General features: G+C 32.2%; 1 protein-coding gene across 2 annotated transcripts; it reads left to right on the top strand.

The window, feature by feature from the left end:
- The first annotated feature begins 322 nt into the window (after positions 1-322).
- LOC130821960 (uncharacterized) lies at positions 323-7,043 on the top strand. 2 transcript variants are annotated; one of them, XR_009045525.1, is made up of 3 exons: positions 323-1,041; positions 1,339-1,477; positions 6,285-7,043. XR_009045525.1 is itself a non-coding variant. In XM_057687627.1 (2 exons), the coding sequence occupies exons 1-2, from the start codon at positions 389-391 to the stop codon at positions 6,310-6,312; spliced, it is 681 nt and encodes a 226-aa protein (XP_057543610.1). In that variant the 5' UTR covers positions 324-388; the 3' UTR covers positions 6,313-7,019. The 2 variants fall into 2 exon arrangements, 1 of the variants encoding a protein (XP_057543610.1); XM_057687627.1 differs by lacking the exon at positions 1,339-1,477 and having other exon boundaries at positions 324-1,041; positions 6,285-7,019.
- The last annotated feature ends 5,855 nt before the right edge of the window (positions 7,044-12,898 follow it).

Here is a 12,898-nt window from a genome sequence, read left to right as displayed (position 1 = left end):
TCTTTCTTTTAATATAAAATCTCACAAAAATCCTTCAAATATTAAAAAAAATTCAAATAATATTAATTTTTTTAAAAATAAATTTATCTTGTTCATAAAGATATAGTTATTAAGAAAATAAATAAAAGAGGCAGATAAAATAAGAGAAAGAAAGTATAGTGAGGTAGATAAAATAAAAAAGCAAGAGATAACATAATGACCTTTTAAATGAGGTCATTGTTAATAAGATTTGGTTGAAAAATAAACTTTAAAAAAAGAGAAAAATTATAAAATAATAAGAAGATTTTTTTTTTAAGGTCATGTATAATGAATTAATGATGCTCTAATGTATTCCAAATAATATAATTCCTGGCGGCAAGCGCAAGAACCAAAACCCCTAAGCCCGAAGATGAGCAACAATGGCAGCAGCAATTCCTTCAACACCACTCCAAACTTTGATAATCTCCTCCTTCAATCTCTCATGGATCGTCTTCAACTCGGCCAAATCCAAAATCAACAACGCCATCAAATTCCCCTTTCTGCTTCTCCACCTTTTCTCTCTAAATCCTTCGAAGACCTTCTCCTAGACGCCGCCACCAATGGTGGACGTTTCTCCGACTTCTCTTTTTCCGATGAAGATGACGATGATGATCAAAACTTTTCCAATGTCAAAACCCAGCTTTCTAAGGAAGAATCAAGGCTTGAGAAGGAATTAATTAAGATTATTCTTAGTGGGAACACTGAAACTCTAAAACCCAATTCAGGGCAAGCGGTTTCGATTGGTGAACATCATGTTTGTGTTGGGTTTCATGAGGAAAAAGAATCGGAGTATCGGGTTTGGGAGTGGCATGGTCATATTATGTTGTTTGATGATGAAAATGGGTATACTCCCGAGTATATTTATGGGAATTATTTTGAGAGATTGATGTTTAAAGTGAAGAAAGATAAGGAAGAGGAGAGTGAGAAAAAGGTGGAGAATATGGGTTTAAAAGAATTGATTGAGGGTGGAGATTCGGGTGATAATCGGGTTCTTCATCAGATTAGAGTTGCTGCTTCTTCTGGGTAATGTTCTTGTTATGTTCATTGAATTTTCTGCACAATTTTCTTTTTAATTGGAATTTGAATTTATTAAATTTTGTAGTTGTTGAATGATAATGGTTAAATTGTTTCAATAAGATTGACAATGTTATCTTTACTATATCAAGGAGCCATTTTGGTTTTTGCACACAAAAATAAAACTTTAGAATTGTGGTCTTTAAGTTTTCACCAATCTTTTATTTGGTTTATGGTCATGTCTCCGTCCAATGTGCTCTTGGTCATTGCTTCCTGTGTTACTCATTTTGCTACATTTCCGTTTAGTGGTCTTTCATTGGGACATGAATGAAGAAAAGGAGCGACGCAAGGGAGTATTTTTATGTTTGAATAAAAGGCAATAAGGCAGAAGCTTTTGTCATCGTTGAGGGTCCTTTTGGAATGAAGGAACTGGCTTTGTATTGTGGTTGTTTCCTATCACCCTTTACTTCTATGAGATATTTGTTCGTTGAAATGTTGCAAATAAGAATTGCGATCCCTTAAGGCGTTATATGTTATGAAAAAAAAAACTGTAAGATTAACATTCTTTGTATGCTAGAGACAAAGTGGCTTAGTGAAGTGACCATGATTTTCTATGTGTGGCATGTAGGATGGGATAGGAAGAGAAATTGAGTTCACATTATGATAGATGGGTGGTTAGCCAAGGGTAAAGGTGTGAGAATAAACTTGTGTTTATAAGATAAATAGTAACTATCATCTATGTATGTGCACCTCACAATGGAAGAGGGGCAAATGAGTTGTATGTTCGCAGTTATCTCAATAATGATGTTTGAAAGATACAGGCTTTGAGAGTTACATGGAGATTTCGTGTACGAAATGAGTAATGAATAAAGATTTAATTTTAGATTTTAGAGAAGCATATTATTTGTCAATAATTAATACGCGATATCTTACTTGTTGATTTAAAGAAGGGGAGGGAATGTTAGAAACTCTATAAACTCTAAGGTTACATTAAGAAAATATGTGGTCACTCAAGACACTGTTTTAATGTTTGGCTTCTATGAATCACACATTGAAAAAAATTCAAGGAAACCTAAAATTAGGAAATGGTAGAATTTTGGCCAATAAGAGTGAATAAGCTAATTGGAATTTGGACAAGCGAGGACTCAAGGAGAATGCAAATTTAATTTGGACATAGATGAATAATTGTACTATTTGAGCAGCTAAAGATATTCTAGGTTAAGCAAAGGGTGGTATGATGATGAAAATAGACACATCATGGTGGAGTGAGAAATTAAACACTAAAATAATGAGAAAGAAAGAATGCTATTTGGCAATAGGGAAATGTAGTTTTGAGGATAACATGCAAAATATAAGAAGATCAAAACAAAGACAAAATAAACAGGATTATTTCAATTAGATTTACTTAATTCTTCACAAGAATGAAGATATCGAATAAGATGTTGAACGTGTGAGTTTGTGACTTGAATGGAGATCATCATCGTCATACCTAGTATATTCCTCTCATAGAAGCTATGATGGAAGAGATGAGAAACGACGGACTCTACTCTTATCAAAGGAGATAAGAAGGTTGCAAGCAGTGAGACCGTTAGAAATGTTATGCAACTAGGTATACCACTAAGGTCAAAGTGAAAATTCGATCTTTTATTGAATTTACACATATACAAGATCAAAATGTTTTTCATAAGAAATTACTCTTTGGAATCTTTCGTTGAAATCAAAAGAAAATTCTATCTTCCATAAATTATCTCTTTGCTAATGGACATGAGATATAGCTTTTGGAATCCAAAGATTGCTATTATATTTGCAACTCACTCGAAACTTGCTTTGTGGTGATCGGCATGCACTATTGTGACTTTGTGGTTATATGGCCAAAAATAGTGTGGTACCATGGCAATTTCATTAATGTATCATGTGTGATGCAAAGGTTTGTTAGCGAAGAGAGATGTGTGAGAGAGAAGTTAGACTAGTTTTGGGCGCCGGGGGAGCAGGAGGGACAATAAGGTTCTATGGAGTTTTTATAAACAAATATCAGTGAATACAATTTGTATTTTAAATGACGATAATGGTTGAATGGATTTGAAATGGTGTCTAAAAGCAGCCACAATGTAGTTTGATATGAGTTTAGATCAATAGATCTAGAGTGAGGGAAGAGAGGGAATGTGTAGTGTGGTATCACAATGTTGTAGTCAGTAATCAGTACCCATAATTCACTTAACTTATACCATATCATTTTATGTAGAGTCCATTATGCCACTCAGATCATATTAGCACTTCTTTTTATCACTTCACATAGTCTTGGAAAACCCTGGTGCGATTTATGTAATACTTCACTTGTCAATGCCTTCAACTTCAACGCTTTTCTCTCGATTGAATGTATGGAATAACCTTGTCTATATTGTATTGCCTACAGAAAGTTTTATGACTGATGGACCTTAGTTTTCTCTGTAGGCATTGCTCACATGTTACCCTAAAACCACCTTAACGTCATGGTTGGGAAGGTATAGGAGTGAAGACTATGTTGTCAAGTGAATATTGGGAGGAGTATGACTGTATTAGTACCTGCTGATGCATCTGTAAATCTAGTTTGTAAATTTGATAAATAATGACAATGAGACTTGGGGTATCTGGGAAATAAATTCACTTTTGCTCTCTTGCTCTTCCCATTTCTACCCCTACTTTATTTTTCCATTCTAAGCATGCCCTGAGACTACTATAACACATTGAAACGCTGCTTCTAGCAATTACTCCGACAGTTAGATACTTAGATGTAGATTGATAAGGACTAATTTATACCGCTGAAGTCGGCTGCTCGCTTGTTTCTTCATTTTGATGCTTGTCTTCTTTCACCCGTCTCCTAAGATCAAAACACGTTGCACTTCAGTCTGTTGTCTCATCAACGTGTAAACCAAGTCCAAGTTTGCATGTGCAAGTACCACATACTCTTGCACGAGCAAAATATTCTCTGATATTTACATTTATTACAATTCGACTATCAATTGAGTATGTATTTTCTTCCAAATCTGGAAAATTTTGTTCATCAAAGAAGAAATGCACTAATTTTCTAAGTAACCACAATTTTCTTTTTCCCTTCCCTACTGTTTCTTTCATCCCAAATCTATCCACTTTTGCCTTCCGTTATCATCCTATACTATGCTCATTTTTATACATAGCTATATTTGCAGCTACTTTTAGATTTGGCTGTAGAAGTTTAAACTTAAAAATAATATGAGGGGTTCAAGGCTCATTTCTTAGTGTATATTTCTATCCTGTATGAGGATGTCTCTATAACCTTAAACAAGATTTTGAAGTTATAGAGATTGAAGTCAAGGCTTAAGGTTCTGTACTATTTATTATTTTGCTTTGCTAGATTTTCTTTATAGATATGTGAACTATTAACATTGTGTGTAATCTATTCGGATCTCTAAACATTTACTTGGGTGAGTTGTAGGTGAGAACCACTATTTTCTTTTCTTTTTAATTAAGCTTAATCTGATTGCAATCATGTGAAACATACATTTTGCCCAATGAGTAAAAGTCCTATTATTATGGAAAGTAGGTTAAGCTCGATACTTCAATTGGACATTTGGAGGCAAAACTTTAAAACACCACAATTAGCTCCCCATTTCACTACTCTGTTTTGAGTTTTCAGTCATACCCAGTTTCTTCCAGAATCAATTTGAGAAACTGAATAATAATTGTCATACCTAGAAAAATCTGAACTTCCTCTTACCATCTCTCTAAAATATTATCCCTTATTAGCTTGGTTCCTGTGTGACAAGTCTGATTAACTAACCAAGATTGCTGGATTTTAGTGTCTTCTCTTTGTGATACCTTATCCACTAAAAATTCTATAAGTATTTTACCCTTGACCATTTGTTTGCATTTTGCCTTTTGTTTTGTAACTCATGGTACTGGAACTAAAGCGCTACAATATTGAATCCTTAATCCCAACAATATGGAGTCTACTACATGAATCAAAAGAAAACGTATACTTTATCTAATTCATAAACATAAGTCTCTTCTATTCATTTCAATTTATTGTCGTCTATTGCCATATGCTCTAGCAACTCTCAGTTCATGTCATTCTTTACTCCTATCATTTAAGTCGTCTTGGGTGTAGTTTTTCCTCTTTTAAGCTCCTCAATTCCGTAAACTTCCACTTTTCTAATTGGTGTTTTTCCACCTTTGTTGCAAATGACCAAATTAACGCAAGTAGTTTTCTCATTTTTTCTCAATATCTGTGTCTTCAAGACCATTCATATGTCTTAATTTCGAATTCTTACTTCTAGGTTAAGTGCACTTATTCATCTTAAGCTATGCATCTCAGCTCCCCAATCTTCCTAGAATGATTTTTTTGAAAGACCAACATTTTGACCCTCATTGAGTTCTGTGTAAAATCAATGAACTGTGTCACAATTTAAAAAGGGGATCGCATTTTTTCAACTTCCATTGAGAAGAGCGCTGCCTGTTGACTGTGATAACAAATTCTGATGAAAATATGAACACATAAGAAATGGTGTCTAAATAAGGTCAATTTAGATCTTATCTGCTATTTAATTAATGTTCCGTTCCATTCTGCATTTTTGTCACTCTGATGGTTCTCGTAAAGTTCCCTCATCAGCACTGTGAATGTTGAAACACATATTCTTGTGAAAGCGATCTCCTTGGGAGACATCTCTAATTGGGCCGGCCCAAAAAGGAATATATTGTAATTAGGCATTTAGAATATTGTAAGTACTTAAATACTTACTTAGTGGGCATTAAGAATATTGTAAGTTGGCATTTTAAGTAATTTTTCGGTGGACATTAAGTATATTGTCAATAGACATTAAGGATAATTAAATAAGCATTAAGGTTACCGTAAGTGGACATTAAGATTTAATGGGTTAGGCCTGAGAGACGTCTCTTAAAGAGACGGTCTCTTAGGAGACTGGCTGATATTGAAATATGTAAAGATCGGATTCTGGTAATATCTTTTAGGCTTTTAGCTACAATTTTGACATATTAGGTATTGCGCGTAAGTTTTAACTCGGATTATTCTAGTATTGATGATAGCAACAGCTTTCTCTGTTTGTTGAACGAAGTTATCGTTGATACTTGATACCATTAACTCTTAAACAACCAGCTTTTTAGATGGTTTCTCCATTGCCTCGCTTACGTAGTTGCCACCATCACCGTTATCCAGAATTGTTTTGAATTAAAACCTCTTCGTTATACTAAACATATATGCAAATTTTGGCTTGAAACAGGGTCCTGAAAGATTCAAGTGAGAACTGAGGTCTTGCAACATTAGGACATCATCTTAAATATTCGGAAGGAAGTATCGTAATACTACCTCTTTTTTCCCAGTTTTGTTAGATTAGACATACATTGGAATGTTTTGTTTTTGTTTGGAAGTTCGATATTGAGATGGACAGTAATACTCCCGCCGACGGATGTAAACCCTTAATGAATAATACTAGTCACTGCTATTTGGTGGTATTTCCAGTGTCCTTGTGAAAGTCCATCAATTTCTATCTAAAGGTTTTGTTGGTGAAAATATTTTTTGGTACCCAGATACACATAACTACTCGTCTTCTTAAATTATTCATTATTGCCTTGAAAACAAATGCAAGATGCCCTTTCATCACCTTCCTTCCCTTGTGGCCACAACACCTCTTACCATGAATCTTGGCTGACATCTACCATATGATCCGCTGTGTAAATATGCAATAGATAGCTAGTGATGGCCACGATCCGCGTTGGCCGGTTTCATTTCCGGTTCCATTAGGTTTTGGTGTCTAAAAGCTGGAACCTAATTCGGAACGTTGGGTTCCGATTTCGTTTCATTAGCGGTTTAGGAGGTGGTTCGTAGCAGTCAGGAGGCGTTTCCTAGCAGTTCAACTCCCGAGTTGGATTGGTCAGACTATCAGATCAATTTTCTTTTTTTTTTTTTGCTTTGAATATAAATATAAAAATTCATATAAAGTATCAAAATGATGTGGACATATATTTTCGATTATTATTGAAATTTGTTGCTTGGCAATCGTTATTAAAGTATTTAGTAAAAAAGAAAGGAAAAAATAAAGTTAATAAAAATATGATAAATTAATAATAAAAATGATTAATAACAAAAGAGAGAAAATGGATTTGAACCTTAATGGTTCTACGGTATCGGTTTCTACCAGCGGTTCCATGGGTTTGCCATAATTTTTATGGAACTTTTATGGATCGCAGTTCGGACTAGTTTGAAACTTGTCAAAGACGATTTTGGTTAGAGGGACGATTCTTGGTCAATTTAGGATCGATTTGGTTTCTGGTAACTCGCCTTGTGGCCAACACTATAGATAGCAATTGTTTGGTCAATCATTGTGGGTATTGTAGTAGATGCTCGTGATCAAGTTACTCCACTTTTGTCTTAAGCTTTTAAATTTGTTTTAAAAAAGAATTCGCTACAAGGATTTTTTTTAGCAAACATGTCACAATTAATTTCTCTTGCATACCTTTTTGTTATTTAAAGACGATTAACTAATTTTATTTCATTTTCTTTCTATGTTGATAAATTATCACTATAGTTCTTTTTTTTGTACGCTTACCTAGCCAATGCTTAGATTTGACTTTAGACAATTTTTTCTGGTTCATCCTAACATTTCTCACTTGTTCGATTGCTGCCGTGCTATGAATGGTGGAGGAACTAGATCGAAATAAGGAGGGATTATAGTTGTAAGATATCTCAATCATAGAGATCAATATCAATCTATAGTTTTCTTTTATGTATCATATGAATGATTCGATTTGCATGAATTACAATTGGAAATTGTTTGATTGTCTATCTCTAAGAAATACACGAAACATCATCAACTTGAATCCGAGCCAAATTTTCAAAATCAAAAATGAAGCACTAGATTTTTTTATTTCACGCCTGCTTTCATGAACATTTACCTATTGAAGTGGATATTTTCTACAGAGGACGAGGGGTTAGATCAGCTAGTAAATTAAATGAGTGTCTATGAAGTGCACAGTGATATGAACCGAATATACGAGAGTGTAATGAATGGAAAAATGAACAAAGCAATAAACAGCTTAGGATTTAAGGTGGTTCATTAAGTAAAGGTTGCATCCACCATCTAGATAAGAAAGTATTAATAATGTGTTTAAAAGACAAACTACAAACTTAAACGAATTACAATGGAGATTTGATGAGGAAGAGAGGAGCTAATGAGGGGAATAAAAATGAGTTAGTGACCTTTCAGAGCCATGTATTTGTTCGAACATAAAGGTGCTCGTTCGAGCACAATGGTGCTTGCAACCTCTGGTTGGATATCGACTTTGTGCAATATGTTCCATTGTCCCTAATGATCACTTTAGCCATCCTACATTTATTCTGGTTTGATTCTAGCTTTGATGCCCAAGGTTGCTTCATCCAATGATTGGAAGAATGAAGTATACTAGGTTGATTTTGGCGGAAATATAGGCCTTAATAAGGTCCTTACAATGTCTTCTTATATGGACAACAAATAGTAGCAATGATAATTTGTGTAAGATGAGTATATGAGAAATGTGTTTAGCACTTGTTTGATAAGGAAATGTATGGTGTGATACAAACTTATCGTTGCATTAAGAAATTTATTTTTCCATTATCTCAAGTGTAAATAGATGGGACTTTTCTAAGTTTAACAGACTCGCCAAAAGTAATGCACACTTCCTATTTGAGGTGTGGAAAAAATACCATTCTTGTACAAGTGAATAAAAGAAGAAGAGAGAAATAAATCAGAAATGTGTGTTTCCAAAGGATTAAACACCCATTAGCCACTAAATATAGGCACTTCCCTACAATCATATTTCAACTTCATTAAGCTTAGTCATAGGATTAATTAACAATCAAATAAATCCAGCTGATGGAGGAGTAATGGCAAACCAATAAAGTCTCAATGGTAAGTACGAGGAGTTCCCGACTAAGTGGAGCGCCAGACCATTGGAGCACGCGCTTTAGCCCTTCTTGGTTAGTTACCCCATTTGTTCCGACTAAGTCTTTAAAGGTTCATCTCTCCATCAGATTCTCTCTCAACCAATCTCACGTGTATATTTGGAGTCTTATTTGCTTAATCAAAACCTAACATAAGTCACTTATAACTCTAACATGTTATTATACTCCCTCCTATTCAAGCTAGTAGTCTCATTTATTTTTTGGCACTATTTACTTATCACTCTTAATTTGTGTTTTACTCTTAATCTATAAGTTAAAACATAGTCATGTGTGATATCAACTTTTTATAATTTTTAATTAAGAATAATTAGAAATATTAAGGGTTAAAATGTTGTCTCGGTAAGTATGAAAAAGTAAATGAGACTAGTAGCTTGAATAGGAGGGAGTATAAGAAAATAATAATATGCACCTTTTACGCAGATCCCAATGCAAACTTAAAAGTTAAATAACTTTAATTGTAAGTTGTTAAAAATTCTAAAAAGTTGATATTTAGAAAATATATATGAGATGAATCTATCAAAATCCTACATGAATATGTTTATTCTTATAAATCGATAAGAAATTATAGTCAAAGTTTGACACTAAAATTCGTATATTTTATTTGAGAAGAACATATGAAAACGAAGGGAATATTTTTCTATCAAATAATCATTTCGATAATACATTTACGCCAAGCCTAAATGGTGGAAGTGTTTTACTTCCTCTGTTCTGAAATACTCGCTATATAACAGTTTTTGACACTATTTATCGTTCAAGTTTATTTGATATATTGCGGCTAATGTGTTAGAAAAAATATAGTCAAGTACTATCTTGTTTAAATCGTCTAATCACATACTTTCATAATATTAATTTTTTATATTTTTTAGATGTATATATGGTTCAATATATAGATGTTCAAAATAATACTTTAATTTGCATAAATAATCAAATGTTACAAGTATAGTGAAACTGAGAAAATATTATACTCTCCGTCTCTCAATTTGCATCTCTTTTCTATTTTAGTTTGCCCTACTTATTTTGCATTTTTTTTCTTTCTGGCAACGACTTTACTTTCTTTTTTTAAATCTCGTCCACAAAATTATAATCTCTTTCATTTTAACCACTTATTTTTAATATCTATTTATTTTTTATGTTATTCTCCAATTTAATTTTAATTTTCACTAAATTTTACCAAAAATATTTTGATTGCATTCTTGTACGGACGGAGGGAGTATTATGAAAGTTGTATAAACGTTGCAAACATTGCAAGTAGCAAGGTATGAGATGAGAGGCCGAGAGAGGTGTCCGGAGTACGGAGCCAAAGTAAATACTCCTAAAAGGAGCATTAAGCCCTAAGTTGGCCCACCAATCCTATATATGACATGTATGAATTAAAAACAAACTGTTTCCTCTCCCAACGCACTCCTTTCTCTCCCTTAGAGACTTTAGGAGAGACCTAATTCATCTCACTATCTTATATAAATCGTTTAATAGTATATAATATTAATTAATTTTTTATAATTTTTATTTATATATTATTTATATATATAATTTATTAAAATCATTATTATTATTACACTTAATGTATTCCGCTTATAAAAAACTATAGTTAGAGTCTAGGGAAAGAAAGACGACAGCTCATACCCATAGAGAAGAATGCAGTCAAATAGTCACTAACATATAATTTATTAAAATAATATATTAAATTCGTAAAAATACGATGATCTGACATTTAACATTTTAACCGAATCCAATTTTATAAAAACTTATAATAATACAAATAAATTTTAAACTGATCCAAAATACATCATTCAATAAATTGATGGTCCCAATAAAGACCTTCAAACACAACACGTAAATAAGTGAAAAATGTCTAGTCCTGAGTCTCAGTCAACAGCAACAGAAGAAATCATCAACCCTAAGTCCCCACAAATCTTTTCAATGCCTTTTTTTATGTCAACATCTGACTATTTCTCGTCCCAAAGTAATTTATTTATTATTTTTAGAAGCAAAATTTAATAAATAAATCAATTTAAATGACTAATTTGACAAATTAATTTTATCAAAACCAATTGTTTCAAAACTCACTTTTAGCATTTAGCAATAACCCATTTAAAGTATTATTTATTGTTTAAGCTTATTTAATACTTTATATTACAAATATATATTACAGATAATATGTAAGAAAAAAGTTAGTAAAGTGAAATCTTATTTTATCATCATTATCATCATCCTATCCGGTGCATCCCAATCATAGAAAAAGTGAAATTTTATTTGAATCATCTAATTGCATACTTTTATAGTTTAGATGTACAATGTTTAATATATAAATGATCAAAATAACATATTAAATTACGTAAAAAGTCAACAGATACTCTTTTCTTTTTCATATGTTATTCTCAAATTCATTTTTATGAATTTTAGTGTTAAATTTTTACTATGATTTCTCATCGATTTATGTAAAAAAATATATTCATGTAAAATCTTAATAAAATAAACAATATTTTTAAATTACTAAAAATTCATAATTAAAATGAGAAGGTCTTAGTAAATAATGGTCATTTGTGAGGTTAACAAAGCGCCCTTATGTGGTAGGATGTGATAGGTTGATAGTTTTGTTATTTTAATTTATCTTTTTTGGTTTTATTTATTTTAATATTATTTTTTGTCTTTTTATAATGATTTACAAATCACAGTTATTAATTAGGAAATTTTGTAATTAAAATTAGGAAAAGTTGTTTAGAATAATCTCACCTATTGTCCATTTGCTGTGAATAATCCCTACTGTTGATTATTTCTAAATAATCCAACCTTTTGTATATTATTTGCTAACAGCACCAATTTTCACAAATTTTTACCGGCTATAATAGGTAACTACCACCAAAGGGGTGCTGTCAGCAAATAATATACAAAAATTGGTTTAAAAATAATCAATAGTAAAGATTATTCGCAACAAATGGGCCATAAGTGTGAATATTCTAAATGATTTTTTCTTAAAATTATTTAATTTTTAAGTTTATATTAAAATCTGCGTAAAATACGAATAAAAAAAATTAAAACATAAAACATAGCGATTATTATAATGGAAATTTGTGTCACGGAAAGCTATTCAAAAGCCTTACTCTTCCTCATGAAAACCCAATTCTTAAAGTTCGTCATTCTTTATACTTTGTCGCCACCTCTTTTTCTATTGAAAAAATTACTAAAATGTTCTTAAATTTATTTTTAATTATAAAATCAACCATTATTATTACTAAACTAAATTTTTAATAATAATTAAATTAAAATAAAAATTATTAATTTTAAAAAAGAAAATAATTTTTTAACATCGGAAAATAAATCTAGTCACACGTTTTGTGTTGAAATTTGATACATGATCATTCTTTTGGGCAAAACTTTTGATAGGAAAATCACATTACTGCAATGTTTGCGGCATTAATAGACTTCAAGATCTTTTCAATAATATATTATATACCCAATTCCGATAACCGAGCGAGAAATGATGATCGTTTAAAATTTGCTTGTGTTGAAATTTGATATATGTTCAATCTTTTGGGCATAACTTCTTATAGAAAAATCATATTAATGCAAGGTTTGCGGCATTAGAATCTAGACTTCAAGAACTTTCCAACGACATAATATATGCCCAATTTTCTGGCAATCGAGTGAGAAATGACGATCGTTTAAAGTTTGCAGTAATATCTAACATTCAGTTGCGCGCGCGACCATACCGCGTTATGGTCGCGTAAAACACGTGACGGACCGCGGTGGAGTCGCGCGTTTTGCGCAACCATACCGCTGTCCGGTCGCGCGCGACTAGATATTAAAAATCCTTGCAAACTTTAAATGATTGTCGGAATCGGACATATAACACGTCGTTTGAAAGCTCTCGAAGTCTAGTTTCTAATAACGCAAAGC

This window comes from Amaranthus tricolor, chromosome 1, assembly GCF_026212465.1.
Source record: "Amaranthus tricolor cultivar Red isolate AtriRed21 chromosome 1, ASM2621246v1, whole genome shotgun sequence".
Lineage (NCBI taxonomy): Eukaryota > Viridiplantae > Streptophyta > Magnoliopsida > Caryophyllales > Amaranthaceae > Amaranthus > Amaranthus tricolor.
This window is presented reverse-complemented; position numbering and strand designations above follow the sequence as displayed.